Source organism: Anser brachyrhynchus (assembly GCF_964034855.1).
Source record: "Anser brachyrhynchus genome assembly, chromosome: 5".
NCBI lineage: Eukaryota > Metazoa > Chordata > Aves > Anseriformes > Anatidae > Anser > Anser brachyrhynchus.
The window spans coordinates 31,912,049-31,939,923 of record NC_137699.1 but is presented as its reverse complement, the minus strand read 5'-3'; the positions used below and the strand labels follow the sequence as shown (position 1 = coordinate 31,939,923).

Below are 27,875 nucleotides of genomic sequence, written 5' to 3'. Positions count from 1 at the left end.
AGCCCTTCAAAACAAACTCATAAGTTTGATTTAATTGTTAAGAAGAGACACTGAAGACCTAAAAGTCACCATCTATATATATATTTATCACCCATCACAAGTCTGAAAATTTAAGTATCCTTCATGTGATATTTCATGACAATTCATAAAAAAATATCAGGGCAACAAAATTTTTATGAGGTAGAACACCATTTAATTCAAGTTATTAAAACCAAATAAAATATTTTTATATGTTAAAATCACCACCTTCTGTCTGAAGATGGCTTCATAGATCTGTTACCAATGGTCACAATGAAATGCCAGAATATTTTGCACATGAAAAAATACTAACAACCAAACCATTAAGATACTGCAGAGAGAAAGTTAAAACTATTCCCCTATCACACACAGCTGAATTTGCATTCTGTGCATCACAATGAGATGGTGTTAACAACAGACCAGCCTGTCTGATATCAAAACTCCTGACCAAAAAAAGCAACTATATCAGTAAACCAAACCATGTGGCTCTGAGGTCAGTACTTCAAGTTTTCTTTTTTGAGAAGGCTACTTAGAAAGAGATGGCGCCCGCCAAGAAGAGTGAAGTAGCTACTGCATTTGATATATAATTCTGTGCTGTCATGATAAATATTTAGTAAGAGAGGAAAATGCTGTTCAACCAGAGGCCTGTGCCTGTGATACTGGCTGGCTCAGAGCTTGTTTCTTCCGTGCCACAGCCATGCGCAAGGCCTGAAGAATCATGTTCTCATTGTTCATTATGTTGTAATTAGTCAGCCTCTGAAGTTTGTTGAAATCTTCTGCTTTCAGCGAGACCTCTCTCGTTGAGTACGGAGAACAGAAACTGGAGAGATCAATCTTGCCCTGTTCCATTTCCGCAGCACTACGAGCCATGCCTGTCAGGGGAAAAGAGGAAGGTGTTTGTATAGTCCCAGGGAATTATAGTCCTCTGATAGACTATGTCAAGAATAATTTAGAGAGATCACATATGTGGTTGCTATGAAGACAATTGCAGTGCTCTGATCTCTGAAAAATGTACTTCTAAACAAAACCCTTTTCGAAAAAGAGAAAAAAAAAAAAAGCATCACTAACCATTCCATTGCAACCAGCACCGTCTACTGGCCAACTCGTGGCATGACATTTTTTGAGAGTTCACAGGTCATCAAGTCATACCATTAGGGTTCTTGAGAAGACTACATGCTAATGGTAAAAGGAATAACGAGATGTACAGGGCAGGAGGAGGCAGAATATTAGTAGCCTTGGAAATCATAATAAAAACAAAGGCAATGTGTCAAACAGTGGTCCGAAAGAACACTCTGACTGCATTTATCAAGTCTTAGTTTACATACTATTGCTTTGATTTCCCAGAATATACAATCAACATGTTAAACAGTGTAAAAAGAAAGCACAGTGGCCCTCCACAGGTCTATACTCTAAAGCTAATTCTCCCTAGATCTGAATGTCATAAAAATACATATTTGAAAACTAGGCTTTGTTCTACACCCTAAAGTAAAATTTTGGACATCACAAGGTGAAATTAGATCCCATTCCTCTACTTGAGAAACACATTTCTTCTTTCACTGAACAGCACCAAGATTCAAACTAAAATTATGCCCAAGATTTCACTGATTTTGCAAATAATTTGTGTCATCCCCTTTTGCAATGTATTCACTAGTAGGAACAAGCAAGCAAACAAAGGATTTTTGTATTGGGTTAAAGAAGAAACTCCCACGGAGTGAAGAAGTTAATTGGGTCAATAAAACAGCTGGGTAGTGCTAACTTACCTGGTGCTACGTATCTTTGGAAGGTGTCATTCACTAGTGGAAAATAAAGCAGGAGAGGAGCTCCCGGAGTGTCTGCACCATCGAACATGTAACACTCCTTCAGGTTCTTCTCATCATCCTTCAGCCCAATGTTGGGAAATGGAATTCCCTGCTCCGAGAAGTAACTGCAAGCCTGCTCTAGAGGCTGGTCAGTGCCCAACAGCAGCAGTGTAAGAAATGGAAAAGATACACAAGATCAGGCTACTGCTTCATGTTAAGCTGCACAAAATAGCCTGATAGCACTGGAAGGTTAGAGATAATGTGAGCACCTGCAGTCCCTACTTCTTCTGTTGCCTAAGGAGCTTTTTGAAAATAAACGTGCAGGAAAACACTTGATATTAAGTTGGTAAAGAAGATTTTAGATCAGTACCAAGGCACATCTTTAAAATGGAAATATGATTTAGGAACAGAACAGGTAATTTGAAAGATTGTTACAGAGCATCATTAATTAAAGAACTAAGAAAAATTTGCATCTAAACAAAAATAAATTTTCAGTCCAAGACAGTAAGGATTTGCAGTCATGTTACCTGTTTATATAGCAGTTATAATTTGTGAACTGACTTCAATAGATTTTAGCAGGGTTTTGAGACCAACTTCCCCATTTTAAACTTTGAATTTTAGAAATAATATGAATTTTCAAGCTAACATATTTTAAGAGTATTAGACTTCAAAATATAACACTAAAAGCATTTATCACAAAGCTCATTTGTGATGACCAAACTTTGTTAAATTATGTGACAAAACACTGAAGCACCACCTTTTTTATGTGAATTAAATATTTTCAGAAGAGTTCTGGCTACCAGAAGGAAATGCAGTATGAGTTACTACATGTGGTTTTTTTCAGCTACAGTACAGAGACAAAAAATTTTCATGTGGCATCACAGTGTAAGAGCAGCATGAGAGTATCATCCACTTATAAAATAATGACAAAATCTTAACCAGTGAACTTCACATTTTCTATGGTGCCTTTCAGGAGCAGGTTTACAATTACAAGTATGCATTTGGAAGACTAAATTTGTCTTCTTAAGTGGTAAATACCACTTCTGAAAACTATATAACCATTTTATAATCAGATTTCTTCAAACATAGTAAATGCATTTGATGTTTTACTTCAAGCTCACCGCATTAGGAGAAAAAATGCATTCATTAAAAAAAAAAAAAAGAAGAAATTCTTGACTCTCTAAGTTGTTCTTGGACAGCTGAAAACCACATTTAAAAAAATTAAAAGAGAAATAAAAATTTATACATTTAAGGAAAATGCAGAATAAATTATACATATGAATCACAGAAAAATTTTTTCCAGTTATATTTGTGCTATAAAATCTTATATTAAATTGTAATGGAAGTTGCAGCTCAACCATAATAATTTCATTGTGCCACTCTGCACTTTATTGGTGAAGCAGAGATCTCTGAGTATTCCATTTACTGTTCTTTCGAAAGTGATTCGAGGAAAAAAATGGAGTTGTTCTTCCCTGTGGGAATTTCCATTCTTCTTCTAAGGTTTGGAAACACAGTTTTACTAGTTTCTACTAATAACATTCTACAGACACCTATCTGAAAGCTGAAGAAAGCAAAGGAAAAGCCATTATTAAACAAAGTCATTTTTGAGACTTCTCACCAAGGTCTGCGATCCACCCGTGTAATTTAAGTGTATGATGACGTCTACTTTCCTCTCTGGTCTCATAAGGGGTGGACAGCTGGTTTCAAAGAAGAAAGCTGCATCCACCAGCTCCAGGTGCTCTGAATTGCCTCTCAGGTCATTAGGAGAGGTGTCTAGCGAGGTGTCTAAAGAGTGACAGATTTGGAGTTATTTACAAACAGCAGAAAGACACCTGTCAAGTTAGAAAACAAAAGAAGAGTGAGCTTTCCTCCCATGCAGGAATTTCCCTTTGCTTTTGGATGCCATGCAAAGGTTCCTTCAGCCTCTCCACTCACATTTTGTCAGTCTTTCCAAGCCCATAAGCTTCACCAAACCCATGGCTGGTTTTCCATATGTGAAGTCCCACCCCAATGATTTTCATCTCAGGAAGGACTGTCAGTACCAAATCTCCCCAAAACTGAACAGTCATGTTATTGGAAGTGAGGGATGTAAGGAGTTACTTCATTTTCCCTCTCTTTTCTTTCAGCAAAGGATAACAACTGACCACAAAATCCGTTCTGTTTTCTGCAGGATGTACAAACGTCCCACACTGAATTCCAACCCCTGTGCCTGCTCAGATGACCACTATGGCACATGAGCAGAAGTGCTGTCTACACCTTTCCATTTTGCAAACTGCTCGTGCTGGATGTACTCGTTGTGCATCTGGAAGCCCCTCAGGAAGTCGTGGTACTTGGAGACAGCAGGGCGGTCCGTCAGGATGTCCCGGAGAGTTGTGGAAAGGCTACTGGTAGGAGTGAACATGCAGGTAGCCATCTCGTAGGGCTTCTCAGGCAAGTCTGGTTGTTCCTCTAGAGATACATGGCATAAATTACACACAAATTATAGTCACAATTAAGATGTGAACCGGATGCAAAGAAGAGAAAGGATCAATGACTTCCCCAACAGTAGTAACAATACGTTTAGTGCTCTTTGTGGTCACCTTTTTAAAGGCCGGACCTGAAAGTTGCTAAGCATCAGCAAAAAGCAGTACAAGTTTTTTGACCCAGGGCTATATATGCATTTGAAATAAAAAGTGAGAATTAATCTGAACAGTATTGCCACAACATTTGCAACTTGTAAGAATCAAATGATAACATCCCAAATTAGTTCATTTCTCTGCTGACAATGGACTCACAGCAGCTCAGCTTCATGGAATATGAAAATTATTGCCTCTATAGATCATTTCTGGATGCTCTTCTGAATGCACAGGAATATATTTTTCCTCCTATATGCAACTAGGATAGAGAATTTGACACAGGTGTCTTTACAATTACATATCCAGCCACTCTTCAAGCCCATAGTATTTGTGTGTGTTTAACCATACAGCACATAAACATGACATCTGAAGTGGAGTTAAAGAATTCAGTGCTGAATGCGTTACACCATTAATTTAAACATTTCCATTTTAGCAGTGAATTAATAGAATAGAATAGTTCAGTAGGAAGAGACCTTCAAAGATCATCAAGTCTGACCTCTTCAGGGCTAACCAAAAGTTAGAACATATTATTGAGGTCATTGTCCAAATTCCCCTTGAACACTGACAGGCACAGGACATCAACCATCTCTCTAGGAATCCTGTTCCAGTGTTTGACCACCCTCACGGTAAATAGTTTTTTCCTTATATCTAGTCTGAACATCCCCTAGTGCAGCTCATCCCATTCCCATGTATCCTGACATCAGTTACCAGGGAGAAAAGACTGGCACCTCCCTCTCCACTTCAACTCACAAGGAAGTTGTAAAGAGTTATTTTGCCTTATGGTCTGCAGTGAGTTCCAGACAAACGTTTGATAAAATATAAACTCACTTTTCTAAACCGTGATTGGTCATATTTGATTGAAGTAGCATTTTTCTCATAAAACATGAGGATTTTGGTAGATATTAAAACAATTTTCCAAGCAAACAAAAAGCAAGTAAAATCATTTCATTTATACATTTGAAGAGGTTACTGGTTTTAGATTGGGCTAAATTTGAAATTCTAGGCTTATTTTGAAAAGAAAACTTGAACATTTTTAAATTAAATGTTTTGACTTAAAACAGTTTGTTCAGTTTGGTTTGCACATCTGAATTCAACTCAAACTTGCAAATTATTTATATAAACCCAAATATGGTTGTTTTGTTTTGTTTTTTCCCAAAATAAACATAGCCCACAGAAATGTCACGTGAGTCCATTCAACATGAAACCACTGATTTCACTTGAATTTTAACAATGAAGTTGCTCATGGGTATTTTCAAGGAATGGTCTTTCAGTCCAGAGCTGTCCTTCTCAGCTGGCATAATAGAACTCTACTCCACTGATCTCCTCAGACCTCTGCTAAATCTTGCAGTTCAATCAGATTTTGAGGGAGGAATACACAATGCAGGGGGAACAGAAACTGGAGAAAAAAAAAGAAAAAACTCTCAAGCTGCTCAACAAATAGAGATGCCATGAGGCTTTGATCAAAGCAAGTCTTCCCAAAAGTATTTTAACTCAGCACTTTAGGGATCATGTTATATAGCCATCCCTATCTTCTTTCCATCAAGGTCTGTCTGATAGTGCCTTACCTTCTAATACAAATCTCACTAATGCCAGTCTCAGATTAAGAAAAGCACTAGCTATTCGGCAACATCAAAGCACTTAATTTTCCCAGTACTTTCCCTAACCCAAGACTGAGAGCACCAGGCTGACAGAAGAAGGCAAAACATGGGAAATGTGAGTGCAGTTACTGTATCAGAGGTATGTTATTTCGTCCCATATCAAAGGGGCCTGGAGGAGGGAGGCCATAAGTCAAAAGGCACTGGAGATTTACCTATTTCAGTCACTTTGTCTTGGGTCCATCTGTGCCAGAAGTCCTCTGAATTGTCAGCTGCATGCCAGGCATCCAAGAGATTTTTGGAGAAGATACTACTCCACATTCCTAGGAAGTCAGCGATGGATAATGAGTAGTAGTGAGGTAAACACAAGGAATTGATTACAACAAACAAACAACAAAAAAACCTGCCTTCTGCTCCTTTCACGGCACTTTTCTAACTTCTTTTTTTATTAATTTCTTTCCAACTTTTACATAAGCCTAGACATCTATTTCAGTGATAGACTGACAGACTTGACTCAGAATGCAAACTCATTTCACAAGAAATTTTAAAGTTCTTTTCCTCCCACCTTGTTTTACCTAGAACAACATAAGTTTTGACAAATACTGCATTGCTATTTTCTTATTTTCATTTCCTTTTTCTTTCTATAGTGAAATATTTTCAACCAGCTCCTTCACTGACTCCCCTCCCTCATGTCCTATTTATTTCTTATTATTTCCCTCAGCTTCCACAAAGTTTCGTAGACTTTCAACTTCTAAAAGGTTTTGCACTTTAAGGTCAATGGTGATGTTTCAAACACACTTGCAAAGGTACATAACTTGTTTTTTTTTAAGTTTCATTTTCATAGTCCCAATGACAAAGCTAGCTGGGCAGATGAGTGAGTTTCAGGAGACGTGCTGAATGTAACTGACGGAGATACTGAACCACTTCTGACATGACCCAGTACCTCTGCTACCACATGCAGAACAACGGTTTGCTATGGATTAATTTCAAGAATCATTAGTGTTCGTATTAAATTCTTGTCAATCCCCCAGGCTGGTGAGTCACCTTGCATGAAGCAGATCCGGGACTCAGGGAGCTTCTTCATCAGGCGACCCATGAAGAACTCACTGCCAAAATCCTCTGCACGAATGAAGGCACCATACTTCAGGAAGCCCACCTCGTACGGCGTGAACTCCACCCACTCTGCCAACACACAAGCCAATAATGTTAGCTCCAGCAACCAAGGGGACAAAATGCTGCTAAAAATGGCAACGTCAACAGACACTGAGTGAACCTTTCAAGTGTCAGCTCTTGGAGGTGGCTGGTTTAGCTCATGCCCAAGGCAAACCCTGCTGACTGATGCCTCTCAGGTCTAGTAGGCGATCGAACCCACTATTGCACTTTCCACAAGGTTTTGAAAGAATAAAGTGAGGGCTAAGGGAAAATTTAAGCTTCTTTTTATCTAGCAAGCAGGAAGCTTTCTCATGGAAGGTGGACTAGAATTCAGTCTGGTTTCTACTGCATTTATTACCTTTAGCCAGCCATGAAAAATATACATTAAGTCAACTTAGAGCTTCTGTGAGTCATTTTCTTTAAGAATTTGAAGTTTCTGAGGTAGTGTCATGGATCTATGTCATGTTAGCAGTCTGAAGTTAATGTCTAAATATGCACACTTAATGTGACAGGGGATTTTACAAAATGTTAAACTGTTGCTGTCGATCCTATGGCTTCCCAGCTATTGTTTACATCTCTCAAGAGGACTTCTGGCTTGGAGCAAGAATTCGAAATGATCTGTCATTGTTTACAGGATCTATACCTATGTTAAAACATAGCTCTTATCCCAGAATTGAAACATTACCTCTAAAATCTTTGGTAGCAACTTTGTCCTTGACACTGAGGGCAAGGTAGATAGGCAGTGGGTTCTGACCCTGATTCACTGCCCGACGTTGATCAGAAAGTCTGTGGTAGCATTTCTGGATTAAAAAGAAAAAAAAAAAAAAAAGGTTTGCTGAAAATCAGTTCCATAAAGACATCAGTGAATATGGGATATTATTTATCTGAATTTCCTCCTAGGTTTACTTCCATATGCCCAATAAACAAAGGATAAGAAAATCATGGGAGCAGGAATAACTCTCACTAAGAGAAAGAGACATGTTCTATATTCAGTATATGACACCACTAATGAAGTACTTCACATGCTTTCCTAGCTTTATATTTTCAAATGTAAGTGAAAAAAACAAACAAACATGGCAGATCTGGCTAATTCTGCTATTATCGTATACTTATCTATATAACTTATCTATATATATCTTATCTATATCTATTCTCTATATCTATTATCTATATCTTATCTATATAACTTACCTATATAATATCCATTTAACATGAGTTCTTCAAGGCAGGATGTTAATGACGGTTCTAATCAAGAATTTTCTTGAAACTCATACTGAAGTTTAATATCCCTAGAGGAAAAATCCCTGAGCTGTCCAATACTAATGGCTTATGTTTTACATGAAATTGATATTTTGAGTGTACTTAAGCCAAATGAAATATTAACACATTTTCTAGGAAGCACTGAGGCCAGAAATACACTGTGAAATCTGATATGAAGTGCCAGTACTTTTTTTTTTCCTGTTTCACTTGGACAAAATATAAACCATTTTTTATGGGGTTTTAAAATAAAATAGCTTTTTCTCCAGTTAACATCATACTGCAAGTTTACATGGAAACTTTTGCTTTTGTCATTACAACAGAATTAGGAAGGAGCGGTCCTGCGAGACCAAATCAAACGCAGCTGAAACGCACTGCAAAATGACAGTTCCTCAGCAAAGATCTCTCAGGAGCTCTGGATCAATACTCTTTCATAGCACTAATTCAGGAACTACATAGGGGGATACATCTGCAGTATATTCAATGTATGACTTGTGTAAACACTGCAAACACTGCAGCAGCAGAGACATTAAACGTAGGGCTATAAAAAACACCTAAGAATCTTGAAAAAATCTTGGAGAGCTACAAATGTTAACTAGTATGCCAGTTACTTTAGAGTTAGTCTAAGCATTTCTGTTACATTTAGTCACACTTTAGGCTTCACTGTAGACATACACTGCATCTCCAAGTTATTAATGTAAATAGATGCTCTGCCTGCATACCAAGTATAGTGTTATTAGCCAGGCACCTCCTCCTAGGATTTAATTTTCTTGTAATAATCATAAAGATCATGTCACCAACTTTATGAGAAGAAAGGTGAATAGACATTACCCCATCATTTAACATGGATTCAATCATGAGCCCCCACAGATCAATAAAAGATGTCTTATGTCCTGCTTGGGTCCTTTGGCTCAGCTCTCTGTAATAACTCCTCAGACTTCTTAAGCAAAAAGCACCCATCTTGCACTTGGTTGCTTGCTTCCGAGCTTCAATAATTACTTCTCCGAGATCCTTACGTGACCAATCTGCATCTTCATACAGTTTGGTCATGGTCCTGTAGGCAGGAAACACAATGGGGAGGGGAAAGAAATGAAGATGATGGTTTTAAAACTGAGAGGATATACTTTGCAGAGCTTTGGGCACCTCTTATTGTTTTAGCTATATGTCACTCACCTACTTTGAGCTTACTTTGAACAAAAATGCAAATCTAAAGGCAATAAATCATAACCTCTTGATCTGGAAGCCAACACAAGCAGCTGCACCAGCTGTCTGTGTTGTTTCTGTCCAACAGTAATTAAGCATACAGGATCATTTTGCATTGGATTAAGGATTTTTGCACTACCAGTAAAGTCTCATATTTTAATTAGGGATAAATTACTTCAAAGACACCAAATATTACTGAGGGGGAGAGGAGAGGCAGGCGCTGATCTCTGCTTTCTGGGGACAGCAACAGGACCTGAGGGAATGGCATGGAGCTGGGACAGAGGAGGGTCAGGCTTGGTGTTAGGAAAATGTTCTTCACCAAGAGGGTGTTTGGGTACTGGCACAGGCTCCCCAAGGCAGTAGTCACAGCACTGATCCTGCTGGAGTTCAAGAAGTGTTTGTACAACACCCTCAGACACATGGTCTCATTTTGGGGTGGTTCTGTGTGGAGCCAGTAGCTGGACTCGATGATCCTTGTGCGTGCCTTCTACCTTGGGATATGCTGTGATTCTATGATGATTCTGTGAAAAATGTGGCACATAACAGGCCTTTCAAGGCCTATTATGAATGCCCTGGCATTCATAGGCCTAATATGGAAGCAGTAACTCATGACCCCTTTTACCCTTGCTGAGATCTAAAAACCTGGACAAAGCATGAGATTTGCTTCACATAATATCCCAACAATAGTATCAAAATGATTCCTCACCATGTTGTGCCAGATGAGCCACTGATGTATGAAATGCAATCCAGAACGCGCAACTTTTGAAGACCCAAAATGCTGCCATACATGGCAGTGAGTGCTCTTATCCCACACCCTGCTGTTGTCACAGCCACTATCGGCACCTGTTCAACACAAAGAAAAGGGCAGGAAGCACGGGTGGAAAAGTGACATCAAAGGACATTCACATCAAAAGAAGGCAGACATGAAAATGCAATATCCAGATGCTAGTAAAATAAAACACGTGGATTAGAGATAAAGTAATATTGGTCTATAAGCTATAAGCAATGTGAGTTTCTGGCCATCCCTGTGGAATATATTAACAGATCTGTGCACTTCATGAAGGATTTTTAAGAAAGATGGACCAGAATCATGGTTTGAAGTTCCTTTAAATGATCACTTGAAAGCCAAATGGAAATAGAGAATTTGCTCATCCAGATTGCTGAGCAATCCAGCTCAGATCACCCTGGATGCAAACAGGGCCCAGGAGAAGGAGCTGCTGACATAGGTCCTCATGCTTCATCTGGACAGAGGGGAGATAACACTCCTGTTGCCATCTCCAGGCCCAAGGGAAAGAAGAGCGAAAAATCCCACAGCAGTGCGTTTCCCAGCTACCTCGTGGTCTTGCAGGTCTTCCTCCAGATGAAGAACATCCTTCAGTGCAGCAGCAACCACCCTCCTCCGGTTTTGCAGGAAATTCTGTTCATCCGTGCACAGGTCAAACCCCAGGCGAGCATCTAGGTTTCTTGGCCTGAAACACAGACCCTGGGTCCTGAGACCAGGGCACCAACATTATATATTATTACTTGCTGTGGTCAACTCCAGTTGTGCTTGTGCGTGTGTTTACAAACCAGTTAATGGACAGCATAATGTAATAAATGAGAAAGAGCAACACCACAGACAGGCCTCAGCTAATTGCTGTAGCTGCTACCAAGAATGCAAATGGGAATGCAGGGCAGAACATGACATACTGCTCTGGTATTGGAATGAGGTACCTACAGCACTTTTCTGGTTTTGTTTGCTCATATAATTGATTTTTCACGTTTCAGCAGTGCCTACCATATGTGCCTGTAACTAGATAACTGCTGTCAACAGCCACCATGGTTAACTAGGGAAACAGCTACCACGCCTTGTCTTTATTTTGTTGGTATTATACAGAAATATGATTTCTGTGTAGAACTACTCTCTCCATCTGTGCGCATAACAGTGCACACAAACTGAGACCTACTTGCTTAAGTGCACTACAAGCTCAGAAACTTGGAGGAAAAGGGACCCATGATTTAGTTATCCATCACTGAATAAGGACAACCTGGCAATCAAAAGCCTGAGACCAGAAGTGGAACACACCTCTGCTTACCAAGGTCTGAGCATGCATGGCCCCATGCTGATTTCAAATGAGCTTTGTGTACTTGCAAATGTCTCCCAGTTACAGTATAAGGCATTGCTGGAGACTCACTTACCATTCATTTGCCTTTACATACAAGTCGATCGTCTTGTCCTGAAAATAGCAAATGAAATAATGTAAGCATGCTCAGGTCATTAATCCTGTGTATTCCTCCGCCACACCATCTACAGGCTGAGTTTTACTCTTTTTGCTGCTGTATGTGGCCAAGAAATGGTCTGGGTTATGAGGTATATAACAGGCCCCAGTGCAATCTGAGCTGGATAGAAACATAGACCCTCAGTTTTCCACAAATGAACACTTAGTTTGCCCTTTTTTTTCTAGGAAGCTCATTAAAAGCTGAACACCTGAACCACAGGCATGTGGATGTTCTCTGTTTTACCTTCTGCTTCAGATTGCCCCTTTGCAAATTATCAGTATTAAATGTCACATATACTGTTAGCTCACATACAGTGTTGATAAACATATTAGATATGCCCTTAAGAAATTAGTTTCCACTCAGGACAGGGTTGAACAGCATGCCTGGAACCACATGCAGCACAAAAGCCAAAATAATCATAATAATAAAAAATATCGCATAGCTATACTGTCACTGACAGTTATTCACAGTTTACAGCTGCAGCATGTGTTGTGCCTGACTGGATCCAAGTCACTGGAGTGTAAAACCCATATCACCCCCCAAAATGAGTATGTATTGGGATGGAGTTTTATTAAGAACTCACTTCTCACCTGTGCTACTGTTATTTTCTCTTGTATAGGAAGCAAGTTCAGAGCTACAGTCACAGACTCATTCATATCCCTTTCATTTTGGCTTGATATAGACTGGAAAAAAAAAAAAAGAAAAAAAAACAAACATAAAAACATAATGAGGAGAGTTACACAAAAAGACAAAAAGAAGTAAAAAGCAGTCTCCCCAGCCTCACATATGTGTGTTCACTTACCAATTCCCTGCATACACAGACCTCAGAGGTCCCCAAAGAAGCACACAGCAAAGAGCCATCTGCCCGTTAGGGGCGACCACGTACCCTGCTGAGCCGCCTCCGCCGCGGCAGCGCCACGGCCAGCGCTGACTGGTGGTATTTGATGTAGTGGAACCTGGCCGGTGCAGTCGGGCACAGGCAGGAGCTCAGCGTGTGGGTCTGGGTCCCTTCGTATGAGCCATCCACTGTTAGTGCAAATTTCCTCTCTGAAGGGATGACAGAAAAAACATTGTCACATCCTCACGAACAGGCCTTGCTATCTTAAAGCTAATAATACTCAAAAACACTGTGTGTCTGCCCGCACTTCTTAGCTATAAGAAAATTTCCATCTTGTGGGGATCTGAACTCCACCAGTCCTCACCGAATTCAGCAGGATTCATGGTTGTTCACCACAGATCGCAAGTAATTTATGTTGGGTGATAAAAAGGTGTTTCAAATTTAAGTCCTTCTAAAAAATGTGATTTGCAGTGTGAAAGTATCCCTTTTTGGTTTGCACCATAGCGTGTGAGGTTGGAGCCATCAGGAGATGCCAGAGCACAATGTTTTAAAAATTGCTTAGGAAATACATAGGTCCACAAGCATAGGCTTAACACAGTACTGATGTGCCTCTTTAAAATGTGCAACAGGTACTTTTGCTAATATATTGTGTGTGTCTCATGTTTCACCTAGTGGCATGTTTTATATTTTTACACCTAAAGAAATTTTTAAAAGTGAAATTGAGAAAGAGAGGCTCAGTCCTCATCCTGCCCATTTTCTTTTTCTTTGAATCCAAAAACAAGGATTTTGCTCCAGTTGAGGACTCGGAAAAATTCAATGCCCTGCACAAATGATTTGGAAAGTTATAAGCATCTGACAAGATATTATTATGGGGGAAAGTCTTTTGCAGGGAAACCAGACAACAAGCTCATCAGGCTGCACTCTGCAATTATCTCTGCGGTTTTGATCAATTACAGTCCCCTCCAGAGGCCACTGACATTGCTGAGATTTTGCTTTGCATCTTCAACCATTTTAAACCAAGGTGTTCAAGAGTAAAATGCTGAGCACTTTTGCTATAAAGCAGCCTACAGATTTGCTCCATAAGTCAGCAAAGGCTCACCTGTGCTATCCTTCCTCATCTTGCCGCCATTCACCTGCACATCCAGACAGGAAACTTCACGGGACTGGAAGAAACGACCAGAGAAAGAGAAAAGGCATTTGCTGCTGGTCAAGCTTGGCCTCAGCCAAACCCCTATGTACATGCCCAGGCTGGTGCCAGGCTGTCACCCCCCCACCAGGTCAAGGGAAGTGGCATTTGGCATCAGGAAATAGGGCCCAGGGGAAGGGGTGCAGGGTGGGCACCCCAATGAGGATGCTCAGCTTGGTTGTCCCCACGTATCGGGGGATGATCATCCACACCAGCCCTGCTCAGTTTGGGCAGAGGCAAGCACTGGAGGCAGCTGCAGCCTCTCCCAGCCTGAGTCACCAGTGCAAATTGCTGGCACCAGCATTTGCCTGCCCCATGTCCAATGCCTCCATGCCACTCTATGGAGCAACTGCCCAGCACCTTTAATCCTGGTTCTGCAATAAGCATGGCCATACAGCAGGGAAAGGGTTAGGAAATAAAAATTACCACTAAGACGCCATTAGTAATAATGTTTTCAGGAGGATCCGGACTAAAAGACAAAATAGAAAACAATCAGTTCACAACTAGCACTCTCCCAGTTCTTTTTTCTTTCATTATCTTTAGAAGCCTGTCTTTGGACAGGCAACATGAGTAAACAGCATATGAAATTCTAGCTGGACACAGTCCAATTTGCCTCTCTTAGGCTGAACATTAAGCCTGGGTACTCTATTTATGGAGAGCTGCTGAACAGAGGAGCTCCTTGCTGCATCAGACAGGATCATTTTCTGACTCAAAAGTACAGGAAGGGCAGAATTAGACTATTGCCCTATATTGCTCAGGTTCAAACCTGGGCGATCAGTACTGAAAAGCTGGTGAATTCATCCAACTTGCAACAGCAGCACTAGGACTGATTTTCTTTCCCATTCTCTCCATTAACTGTACAGTCAGCATAGAAACACAGTAAAAATATATTTGTAAATCTATTCCCACAACTCAAATTCCAAGTATTTTCCCACATTCTTATGACAAAGCAAACATCTGGGACAGACATCCCAGGAAGGTGTAAAACTTAAAATATCCTCCTGCAAAGAATGCCCCCTGCAGCCTGGCGAGCAGTAGCAACCAGGAGACATCTCCATGCCCATGTCAGTGCCTGTGCTAGCTCTTCAGTGTGTCTGGGTGCCTGGTATGGATTCACCCCTTCTCTGCTAAATGACGTACACAAGCATTTCCTGAACACCCAAAATTCCCTCTAGTTTATTCAGACTATGACAGTGTTAGGAGGGGCTGCAAGCATAAACAGATGTTTTGTATATCAGAAACATTTGTTTGCTTGCATTTCTGTTGATTGACTCACCTGCTCTCCATTGTGAATTCAACCTCCAGCTCCTCTTTTCCCTGGGAAAGAAAATGAATTATGTCACTGCATGTGGATTCCTCTGTGCTGAAAAACACCCTACAGGAATCTGTGCTCCTCAGGGAACTGGCTCCAAGCCAGTGTCCACCTTTAGTTTCTGCACACACCACAGATTTCATTTTCTTTGTGTTTTATCTGTTATACTTCATATTGCATACTTCTGATGTCGTAGCCATTATATCAGCAGGCTTCTAGTTGACACTTTGTAAGCCAAACATAATATATATTGCAAGATCTCTTGACAGTTGCTCTGCATTTCCGCAAGCTTAGATTCACCCTCCACTGCTTCACAGGCCACCTGCAATTCCCCTTTCCCGCTCACAAGCTCTCACTGCTCCCCACTAATTCTCAGCATCAGCAAGACTGAATTTCTCTGGTGCATCCAAATCACCCTGCCCCTCTCCCAAGCCTCACCCACAACCTGAGTGAATGGGCCTGGTGGCACATTAACATGGCAGCACAGTTGGGCATGCAAAGCCCAGGGTGCTCTGGAGAATGAACTTTGGTTATGAAGTCAAGATCGCTATTTTTTATATCAGTCGGACATGAGCCGCAGCTCAAAACCATGAGCTCCAACTGCAAAGGAAAGCCTAAAACTCTCAACATTTTGACATCAAGTAGAGCAACCAAACAAGCCTGATAATGTTGGCCAACTCTATCTGTAAAAGCAGCACCCAAAATTTACTGTAATTACTGAGGCAAAACTGGGCACCAACCCCTGAAACAGACGGGCGTGTTCTGATGACTAAATAGACAGTAGGAAAGGCCTCTATACTGGGCAGGTGAGATGAAAGCTGAGAAAACCACATTCTCACCTGACCGTGTCCCCTTAGCTTTGTCTTTGAATTTTATTCCTACCTGTGGATTCAGCTGGAAACTTAGCTGAATGTTTTCTCCGAGTTGGATTTTGGAGACATCAAAGAAAACAGTGAGGAGATGGTCATCTTGTGTCATGTTGTCCTCATCACAAACTTTCAGCTCCAGAATGTTCTGGGAACAGAAAAAATAGATTGTATGAGATTTAAAAAATATAAGATGCTACAGTTACTTCAGTTCAGCTGGAGGAATTTGGGTAAGAAGTTCAAGAAGGAATGCAAAGGAAACAATAAAATAGAAGTTTTACAGTTGTTCTCTACAGGCTCCATTGACTATGCAGTAATATACAGTCTTATGCACATGTCAAAAGCTAAATAACTGCAGTCAGACAGTGTGAATACTTCATAAAGAAACTCAGGAAGACCCACAGTGTGGGAAGCTATGGTACCATTTCATGTCTGGTAAGAAAAATGGCTTTTAGGCAAGGAAGGGGGCATCTGGGCCTTCAGCCTGATCATCAGGAGGTGGGTAGTAGGCAAATGCCGACTGTTGGGGATAGCTGTGGTTCCTACCTTAACCTGGCTCTGAATCGTGAAGTGGAAGGTCTCGTTCCACGTTGGGTTCTTGGTGTTTGGAATCGTTTTGGTGCGGAAATGCTGCACCGAGGCTGTTGGCAGGCTCAGGCTCACGTAGCAGTCAGACTGGGTTACTGCAGAAGAGAAGGGAAGCGTGAAAGCAATGGACCAGGGGGCCACATTTGGTACCCCGTAAGCTGTGGCACTGTATGAATTTTTAAGCTCTGTACACAGGACAATATGCACAATGTGAGCTGGGATTCTAGATAAGGTGCCATCAAGTCAGTGCTGTATGGCCAAACTGACTCCACTCTTTGTGAAATCCTAGCATTTTTCTCTTCTTGAGAGCTACCTCTTTTCATTGCGGGAAAAATAACAGTGAAAATAACGGAACATGCCTTAATGTTTCTGGGGTAGCTCTGGCTGTAAGTTCTGTCCTGTCTACTTTTCAGAGCATCCTTTCCTTCCATTAGCACATCTGGCTGCCAACACATTGGCAGTGGAAACTATTTGCACTGAAGGTTCTTGTGAAGGACCATTGCTGTCAGAGGACAGATCTCTGCTGAGGCACCTTATCTCTGGCTGCCTTCTTCCCTTTGGAAGATTAAAGGGAACACACACACTGTGAGAGTTCAACAACAGAGCTTCTCAAGAAAAGATGCATGTATTCCTGCAGAGGAAATAAACTGCATTTAATCCTTTGCTAAGTGGATTAAAATGAGCACATGGAAGAAAGGAATTGGAAATACTGTACAGTTTGAAGGTGTAGCATTTGTTTTGAGAAGCAGCTGTCCTGAAGGAGAGTTTTAGCCAGTAAAGCTCTATTAAAATATTTCTTAATCTCACTATTTTCACCTCCACCTTTGTGCCTCAGAGTAGCAATGACATTTGCAATATGATGTACAGATGAAAAAGCTTGTCCGTGCTTCCCAGCACATACTGAGATGACGTTGCTGCTTTGCACAAGATGGCATTGCTTTTGCTTTGTTGTTTCAATTAAGGGTGTGTTCAATTCATAAAGTTCACCTGTGAATTTGAATGTGCCTAGTTGCTAAGTGGGGCAAACTTTAGGGTTTTCATTTTCCTTTCCCTGACGAAGAGGCTAGCTGTGAAGTTTGGCTTCCCACATGAGCTCCTTCATAAGTGAGGAATATTTAGGACCAAGGTTTCAGAATGAAACAGTGTTCCGCAGCTGTCTGCAGTGCTTAGATCATCAATGAGCACTTTCATTCTGAAGTCAGAATAATTTGCCTGTGAATGCTTTTTGTCATAGTCATTAAGCAATAAAATCCAAATGTGAATCATGAGATGAGCAATTCTTTGGATTCACACTCCAGAGTCGAAGATGACCACCATACAGAACACATTTTTTTGTTAGGAGCAAAACTTATGTAAGTACCAAAGATAACATGATGGAATATTGCCCATAAATGCAAATCCCATCATCAGCATTGCATTTCCTCTATTTTTAATGCCACCTACTTGAGCATTCCTGCCATTGCATAGCAAACACACCTTCATATGACTACACTTAGCCTTGTCCCACTTAGTTTTATCAGTAGGTCTGACTTTTGGGAAACACAGAGTAAATGACTTGGCCCCTTAGTGCACTCTATGTGTAACTGAAGAATTAACAAAGCAAACTTTTTTTTTTTTAAATGATCCCCTATGAGACTTAAGTCATCTTTGTTTGAGTAACTTTGACTGATGAAGGTAGTTGTGGAATATGCAAAAATATATAAATTATAAGAATACCAAAATACATAGAGATATCCAAGTTTCTAACAGTCCTAATAGCTTCCAAACTTCCATGTCTATAGAGGAAAAGGCTGTATGAAAACATTTTTTGATGCTTGGTAACTCCAGATTGAGATCCACACATTACTGTCGGATCTTGTCCCCTCTAGGAGGAGGATCAGAAGGACCCACTGAAGTTTGTGAATGACCCTGATATTCTGCCTGATTGGCTGCAAGTATGAACTGGTGTGAGAACTGGCACTCCACTCTGCCCAAGCCTATCATTCACACAGCAAAACATCACATCACGTTATATAAAGGGACTCTTTGTGTATATATACAAGGCTCCCATTACCAGGCATGTGCAAACAAATTGTCATTATGGTACGTAAGCCTAAAAGCCAACTGACTACAGGAGATGAACAGCAGCAATGATGCTCACACATGATGTACCCATCAGAACTTCCCAGCAGCAACCTGTGTCCCTCCCCTTGACCATGACATGTGAGCAGCTGTCGAAACATGCTTGAGATGGTAGCTGTGGTATCACCATGGGGCAATATCCTGCCAAAAGCAGGTGTGGCAGCAGGTGCTTATGAAAGCCCAGTCTCTTCATGCAGTTATTACACTAAGTTTCTAATTAGCTTCCAGGATAGCAGCAGGACTGGATTTTAATTGTGCTTTACCATTAGAAAGCATTACAGTGACATGACCAATGCTAAACAACACGATGGCCCCAGTACCAATGCTGTACCCCTAAACAACAGCAGGGCACCAGCTGTTCTGGCTCAAACTGAAGTCTCACTCCTCTCATAAACAGCTCAAATTCAAACAAGGTTAAACCAAAATTTTAACCAAAATTTTTAATTTTATTTTTTTTCCCTCTTTTTTTTTTTTTTTTTAATGTGGTCTCAAACATTGAACTGCTTATCCAGGTCATCTCTGTGATCACAGATGTTCTTCACTTGGACCCATCCATCTCATGAAATACAAACTATCACTACCAGCTGAGGAAAGCATTTTTATTCTTCATCCAGCACCGGGGAGAAGAGAGACCTGGCTATGGATGGGTAGAGTGGCATTGCTACCTTCTAGAGTAAAAATTTAGATATTTTAGATCATTAATTAATTAATTTATTAGGATTTTTTTAAGACATGGGTTACTTCTGTGGAAATAAAAACCTTCATTTCCAAGGCCCTTAACAGACTTATGGTATTCATTCAGGCCTGGGAGAACGCTTCCTGCCTCCTGGCAACATTCAACATTAATCTCCATCACCTGCTAGCTAAACTTCAATAAAAAGCTTTCACGCACTCTCCCACCCTGCCCTTCATTTAGGGTGGCACACACTACGGGTATCCATAAAACTATCATTTTCATTTACATCTCTATAAAGCTGTCCTTTGCTGAGATTATGCCAAACAACAACAATTTTTCTGTTTTCTTGGCCCTTGTTGGGCTTTATCAGTCCACATCTTTTTATTTTATAATGAGATTTCAAGCAGCATCTAGAACAATAGGCTGTTGGTACATAATTGCAACTGCTTAAATATCATGGTGAAGTAAGTAATAAATAACAATGAAACTATATCAACAACAGTGCAAGAACCAAACACCGGAGGAAGTCTGCGGGTTCCTCTAATAAATATCACATTAGACTATAGTTCCTCAAACAATAATGTATTTCACTGGCTATGTTTCATTTCTGGATCTCAAGGATCTTTCCATTAATTGATTTCATACATGTCAGAACTGCAACTGCAATGCCATAAAATATTTTTGAATATGTTTTTAAATAAAATATAAACTATACTTCACAATTCTATAAATTATTATATACAAAATATCAAGCCTTACCTTAGAAAAAGATCCAAAATGGAACTTTGCAAAATTATCAAGCCTAAAAAAAAGCCCCCTCCCCACCCCCCGAACTTCAGAAAACATCATTATTGCACTTAAAAAATGCTGAAGAATATTTTTTAACTCTATGCCAGTCCATTTAGCCCAGTGCTCCTCAGCGTCCACTGAGGGCTATAAGATGTTTTCAGGAAGCAGGAAATGATGGCTTGAAAATGCTCATCTCAGCATTTCCATCCAGTTTTGCTTTTTTACTTTTTTTTTGTAAACCTTAATACTCTGAGGCATTTTGTTTTGTTTTAGTTTGATTTGTCGATTCCACTTAATTATTTTTTTTTCTCTCCAGAAATCTTGTTCTTCAGTCCTTTTGCCCTTTTTTAGGAAAGATCTTTGGTCTTACTAGGGTTAGACATCAGTGTCAGAGGAGCCCGTGACCTATATTTCGTGAGTGTCTGAGAGGGCAAACATCAGATAATACTCTTAGCCCTCACAGTTTTAAATTCAGAGACTTCCTAAGCCAAATTTCATTGCACTTTTTTTCTTCTAAGAGTTTGTCCAGTCTGCCTTGAACCCACCCAAATTTTTGCCATACGTAGTCTCCTGCTGTGAGGAGTTCCCTAAGTGAAACAGCTGCGGAAAAAAAGAAAAAAAAAAAAAAGACACTTTCTTCTGTTTGTTATCAAGCTATGATGGCTGCCCAAGGCCTGGAAAAGGCTGAGCATGAAATTTGAAATTCTTTACAGAAAAAGTACTGTTTTTAAGGGTGGATTGGATTGGTGTACATACAAGTCTCACACCATTAAGGAGTCAGGATGCAGATGAGGTCCACACCCAGATCTGGGAACTGGCAAGCGTAGCTGGTCCAGGAATACTAATAACCCCAATGAGCCTGATGGGGATGTGGGTGTGCTCAGTGGGAAGGGGGAATGTGGAGATCATAAACAAGCCACTAAAGTCACAGGTGATATCAATGATGTCACCGATGCATCAATACACAAATGGAATTAGTGTTGACATATAATTTACACATTGATGAATCAGTGGGAAAAAGATGGAATAGTACAAGGATGTATTAAATAAATTAAGGGCTAAATACTAGAACGAAGCAATTCAAATAGTCTTAGATCAAAATATTATCTTATGCACTGAACTTCCATTAAGGATGTAGTAATATCTGTTTTGTAGTAGATATTAGTGAAGTTTTGCGACTATTATGGTGGATTGTTTTTCCCATTTCCATTTATTATCTAGAAGATAAAGCAAATAGAACAACAATGAAACTAAGATGTGGTACCAGGTTGGGAGGAATTCTAAGTACAAGGTGAGTATTAAACACAGTGATACAAAGACTGCAGAAATCGTGCAAGAAATGGGATTCATTTCCAAAAAAAAAAAAAAAGGATGAGCATAACTGGAGAGAAGCAGAAAGAGCTGATTTAAAACACAGAAAATGTTTAAGATGGCTTGAAAGTAGGTGACACTTTCCACCTGGTTCTATCCAGAAAGGTTTCCAGGAAACGGAAAATTATATAAAAGAGCTTGAAAAGGATGAATGAAAAAAAAAAATCAGTGTTAGGAAAACGGTATTGTAAAGAAGTCAGCATAGCTGGTGATGGATGCCCACATGCTTCTGGGTTCCCTAAGGCTGTGCCAAGCTAATCTTTAGGGAATTGTAAAGATGACTGAAAAAATTTTTAAAATATTCCACAGCATTACACATACAAAAAAAGCTGAATTCTGTGAGTAGTGCATTTTTCATTTTAAGTCTCCTAGTTTGCTTCTTCTCAGAGAAAGTCAGATAGTTACCAACATGAAATTTGCACTAGCTTTTACATTGCCAGTAACTTTAACCAGCCATTAATTTATTTAAAAATTTGAATCATGTTTATTTTATATAATCAAGGGTACCTAAGTGAAATATGTGACTTAAACAAGTCTCTCTGTATATCAAACTACATGCTGGAAGCCTTAAAAGCAGATCTTCCAGAAAAATGTTATTGACAAATTTCACACTCGACAAAGAATGAATGATACTGGAAATAAACAGCAGTCAGTCAAAAATAGATTCAGAAATTAAGTGTATGCAAGGCAGTGTCATGACTGCTACAAAGTTTGTAATCCTCCAAAGTTTGTAGTCCTGGGTACAAAGCTGAATTTAAGGGAGGTGACATTACTAGTTGAGTCCTCAACTCCAGGAGAGATAACAAGAAATCCTAGTCAAGGCAACCAAAAAGCAGACATATCACTCCTGTTCCTTTGTCTTCCACCGGATGGAGGCTTCAGTCCATTCAGACTCACAAACTGACACGCTCACAGGCTGTCTGTGCTTCCTACCTGCAAATCTCCTAGTATGCCAGTTTGGATACCAAAAGACTGGCTGCCCTGCTTCACAGGGAAGGTATTTCTTCTATATCAAAATATCATTCCTAATATTCCTTCTACATCTTGGACAGTTCTTTTAGGGATTTTCTTTCCTTACCCAGTGTAAGTACCCAACAAACAAAGAATTCACCTTTACAAGTATGGTATTTGTTTTGTTTGTGCCATCCATGGTTTGACTTACATGACCGTTTCAAACAGATAACAGCTTGGCTATGTTGGTGGTGAAATGTTTGTCGCTCTTTTTTTTGCAAGCAACATCCAGTACAGGCTTCATAGTGTAAGGTAAAACAGCCTTAGCCTGGGGAGCCTATGCAGCTCCAGACCCCAGGCCATGCTCTGAATGCACCACTGCCTTCAAACCACTCCTTTAGGCAGCGGTACAGGCTGGGAACATGCGTCTGGCTGGGAAGCAGAAATGCTCAAGCATCTCAGTACCTGGTCCAGGCTCTAAATATTTCTACTATTGGGAAGGAAAGCAGCAAGACAGGCAACTCTCTTCAGAACAGAAATAGTTTGAAGCCAAAAATAAAACACGTTGATCTAGATGAGAATAAGACATAGAAGAATTTTGGTAAGCTCATTCTCATGTGGAGAGCTTAATAGAACATGAATATCTGTGGAGATATTTAAGGGCAGTATTTTTCAACACTTCCTTCTTTCAGCTCAGAGTGCACTTCAGTACCTTTAAGTAGATTTTAGCTATAGCAAGAGATTTCTGTCCAGCCTCTAATTGAACTTCAGATCTCCTTTCTATACAATACAAATAATTCATACAGACTCTTCTTCCCCATGCATTCAGCAAAAAGAAAGTACCTTAATTCTTGTCAATAAAAATGAGAGTGAGAAATTTCTATTCATATACCTTTGGGCTCTAGAGGACCAATAGCAGAACTCAAGGCAAATCACTATAGAAAGGCCCAAACAAATCTCTTGTACTGCATCATTTTAACTGAACAAATTTAACTTCGTGTGGTTCCTACAGAAACATTGTGGATTGAGACCTTCTTATCTATGTAAATGAATAAACACAAGACAATCAGCCATCTCCTCAGACTGGAGGTGATTGTCACTCACACCTTTTTCTCTTCTGCTTTACTGTTGTAAACATTACTAAGAATAAAACCAGCTAATAGTGCAAGCACTCAACTAAGTTTTGAAACACACATCTCCTATAGCTGAATCAAATGGGACAGTCATAGAATCATAGAATTATTTAGGTTGGAAAAGACACAGAAAATGATCTAGTCCAGTGATCACCTAACATCACCAAGTCCACCACTAAACCATGTCCCTAGGCACCAAATCCACATCTCTCTTAAATACCTCCAGGGATGGTGACTCTACCACTTCCCTGAGCAGCCTGTTCCAATATTTAACTAGTCTTTCTGTGAAAAATGAATCTATGAGAGATGTCAAATATCCATTCCTAAGCTCACATAAAATGATCTGTGCTATGGACAAGTTGGACATTACTGTAAGAAGGAACCATTGAAGTGACCACCACCTAAACTTCTCATTGCAGCATTCCTTATGACTAAATAACTGTTCTTTGTTTTGCATTTGAATCTGCATTTCATGCATTCTGTGCAAAAAGATCTTCTGAACTACAGCTGGTGGCTGGACCTCAGCATTACACTGGCAAAGATCTAAGAATATATAAAATTCTCTAACTACAGTTTTTCACCTTCACCATACCATAGTTAAACCTCTTCTCTGTCTTTCCCTCTCCTTTTATAAATACTCTGTGATGTTTGTGACACTCGGTTATTTTCCAGGTGGTTTTATAAGCACATGGACAATCCAGGGGTATAGTAAAAATACTCACACAAGTCTGCTTTCCTGGCGTTTTTCATCCGTATGATTTTTACAGTGAGCAAGTTGCATGGAGAGGGTTCTGTCTGTAGAACAGCATAAAAAAACATGGGATTAGCATGCAGAGAGAAAGAACAGAAGCATAGTCATAGATGGTTGGTATTGAAACATTTAATTGAACACTATCTAAAATGTTTCCAGACTGAGGTTCTTCCTTGTGCATCATCTTCTCTGTCTTCCCAGATTTACAGCCAGGTGTGGCCAAAGACCTCAAATGCACACTCAGCCACAGACCAAACCTCCAATGCCCTCCATTTTCCATTCTGAGGAAACTTGTGGAAACCCTCAACTTGTGGTGGCTGACTGACTCTTAAAATGCAACCACAGAAAAATAAGTGATAGTGAACATTGCTGTGTTATTAATACAGGTGATACACATCTTGGTCTGTGCAAATTCAGAGGATGTCATATATATCTACTATATTTCACAATAAATAGTTGACAATCTAGCAGGGCAGGAATTAGTAATGATATCGTGATGTAACGACACTGCATGTCAGCTGGTTTATAGTCATATAGCTCCATTGTTATGTTTGACATAGGGCAGCACTGGTTCTCAGACAATGAAGAATAAAAAATATCTTCCAGGAACCTAACCCAAATTTCTCAAAAGGGGGCAGTGAAAACAACTATTCTGTAATTATTTATGTCAGAATAATTCACTTTATCCGTTTTTCCTTATGCAAAGGTCACAGAAAAGTGTCATTGGAAATCCTGTAAAACCACCTAAACATCGGTGGTTATCAAAGATATTTAACAAACCTGCCAGGGAACTGGTTTGATTTTGTCATCCTCCCTCATCTAAAGCAAGGAGTGGACAAACATGGTACTTAATCAAAAGTATGGAGGCTGAAGGTGAGGTAGTTTACCCCCTAGATAATTGTTTGTGTTTTCTTCTTTTTTAAAGGAATAAAAGGAGAAAAAAACTGCATTTTTAATGCTCTGAACCACCACCAAACAACAAAAATAGGAATAAAGAATAAAGTCTCTGTAGCAATGTAACAAATATGTAAGAGAGCGCTCATGCACACTACCCATAAAGCAGGGAATATCACTGCAACAAATATGTAGATAGCTGTACAACAATGAAAGCCTTCTGTGTTACCGTTCATTCCCTCATGCCCCCAAGTTCCCAGAATTTCTAAGAGAGCTCATATTTCATTCCTTACATAATATCAACTTTCTGTCTTTCCCTATGCACTCATTGACATTAGTAATGCCTCTTTGGTTTTCCTTGGTGGGTTGTTTTGCCTAATCCCATTGGAGGGAATTGAAAGACAACAGCAACATATAAAAAGATGTCTTTTTTTTTTTTTTAATTGGAGATTTACAAAATATAGTAAAATTACAGCAGCATTAGAGCCTTTGCATTCCTCGAGGGAAAACACAAATTGGGCACAAAACCCAGGCAGAAGTCACCCACTGCTCTCAGCTCTGGTGCTGAAGAAGGAATCTCAGAGCTGAAGACACAGGAACAACAACACTTCCCACAGAAGATCCCCACTACTGCCAAGGCTGCCTACACAGTTCATCCCAGAGCCTCCTCTTCCCTTTTCTTACCTGGCTCGTGCTGTAAAACACCCCCATCGTGGTCTTCTCCGCGTTCAAGCCAGGTGCGAAACGCGGCAGCGGATGGGTGCGGAGGAGTGACCACGAGGCAGCTTCTCGCGCTTTAAGCTGCCTGGAGCAGACAGACAGGTGTGTGGGTGCCTGACTCAGAGCCCGCCTCGCCCCAGCCACTTGAGCAATTCCCCAGTTCCTCCTCCTCCTCGCTGCTGGCAGGTGAGTGCCTGCAGCTGACACACAGACACCCCAGCTCCGGCAGCGCAGGACAGCCTTGGCAGCTGTGGTCAGAGGGGCATCAAGACCCAACAGGGATCTTCCCTTCAGAGTTCTGGGCACTGAACAAATATTTGGTACTCTTGTGAGCATCCCCATTCCTTCTTTAGGGGGCCAAAAAGCTTTTGCATCATGGAGGGCTGTCAGACTGCAGCCTCTTGTGCAGAGTCAGCTGGCATCAGGCACGGTCCATCTGTCTGCCCAAGAACAGGAGTCAAGGGCTTCTTTGGACAAAGATATCCGAACAAATCATTGTGCAGACAAAATGGTTGTAGTTTTTTATTGCCTATAGGGAGAAGATGGGTATTTGCTTAAAGACAGATCTGAAAGACAATTTTTCATTCCTATCTCACCTTCTATGGTGCTCTCAGGCAAGAAGCTCTCATTCAAACAAGCAGTTACTGCAGTGAAAAATTGTGCATGAAACTTTGCAAATCAGCTGTTGAGACTGTAAGAGCTTCCATAGTAAAGGCAAAGCTTTAACAGTTCACCCACTTTCTCAAAAGTTTTAATTTTGTGCACCTAAATCAAAGTGCTGAAGCCAATGATCTCAAAAAGAATACATTTGTAAGGGTGTCACTTGAAATTAATGTTAATTATTCTTCATGTTCTAGCATAGTCGTTCTGTCTGTGCATTTATGAGACCCCTCTGTGCAGGGCACTGTTGGCATCACATTAGGTGGTCCCTGAGTGAAGGAGTGCACAAAGTGAATACACAAGACATAATGAGATGGAAGACAAAAACGAACAAACACATTACCACTGATATTATGGAATTTAATTAAAAAATGGAACAAAATAATTTCACTTCACTTTGCAATGGAATGAGAATTGATTGATAAATCTAACTTCACAGACATGTTATAACTTGAATTTCATAAAAGGTTTGACATTTAAAGGTACCCTACCTTACGAAATGGGTGCAACAAACACCATCCAAACATTAAACAGATGACGGATGGGTAACTAACAGATCACAAAAAGCAGTAGTCAAAGGAAATATTCCTAAAGTGATTGCAAACAGCTCAGTTTTAAGCCTATTGCAGGTTTTATAAATAAAAAATATTTTTGACACCCTGTTTCAAACAGATGATACTGAAATATTGGGAAGATAAAGAACTGTGGAGTGATCTGAGGGCTGGAGGAACTCCCTTAAAGAAGAAAAAGCCAGCTTTTGTATCAGCCAGCAGGACACAATGCAGGGATACCCCAAGGCTGACATGGGAAGGAGCATAGCTACGTCAGTGCCGTAATTAGTCATGGTTAGAAGATGGACTAATTAGTTCTTATGAAAAGTAGGGTTAATGTGGCTCAGGCTGTCTCACGCACCTATCTGTCTTTTTTCTGTCGTGTTGTTGAACAAGTTTTCCCTATAAAACAGACAGAAACAGCTTCCATCCTGCTCAGTTTCATTTCCACCAAAAAGGCCTAGTATCCATGACGGTCAAACCAAAGATAACCCTGGGAAAAACCCAGATCCCTTGAGCTGATTCTAGTGTTCTGGAGCTGAACTACAATTAGAGTTGCTTCACACCACG

General features: G+C 40.2%; 1 protein-coding gene across 1 annotated transcript; it reads right to left on the bottom strand.

The window, feature by feature from the left end:
• Positions 1-170: 170 nt before the first annotated feature.
• On the bottom strand, positions 171-26,451 carry LOC308196171 (cytosolic phospholipase A2 epsilon-like). Its single transcript, XM_080594829.1, has 20 exons — positions 26,059-26,451; positions 24,452-24,524; positions 16,647-16,783; positions 16,117-16,248; positions 15,199-15,239; positions 14,349-14,391; positions 13,836-13,899; positions 12,785-12,945; positions 12,489-12,581; positions 11,818-11,855; positions 10,973-11,129; positions 10,346-10,482; positions 9,268-9,490; positions 7,865-7,979; positions 7,072-7,209; positions 6,243-6,350; positions 4,074-4,265; positions 3,436-3,602; positions 1,779-1,962; positions 171-890 (listed from the first exon to the last, which is right to left on the bottom strand). The coding sequence occupies exons 1-20, from the start codon at positions 26,434-26,436 to the stop codon at positions 652-654; spliced, it is 2,820 nt and encodes a 939-aa protein (XP_080450955.1). The 5' UTR covers positions 26,437-26,451; the 3' UTR covers positions 171-651.
• Between the last annotated feature and the right edge of the window lie 1,424 nt (positions 26,452-27,875).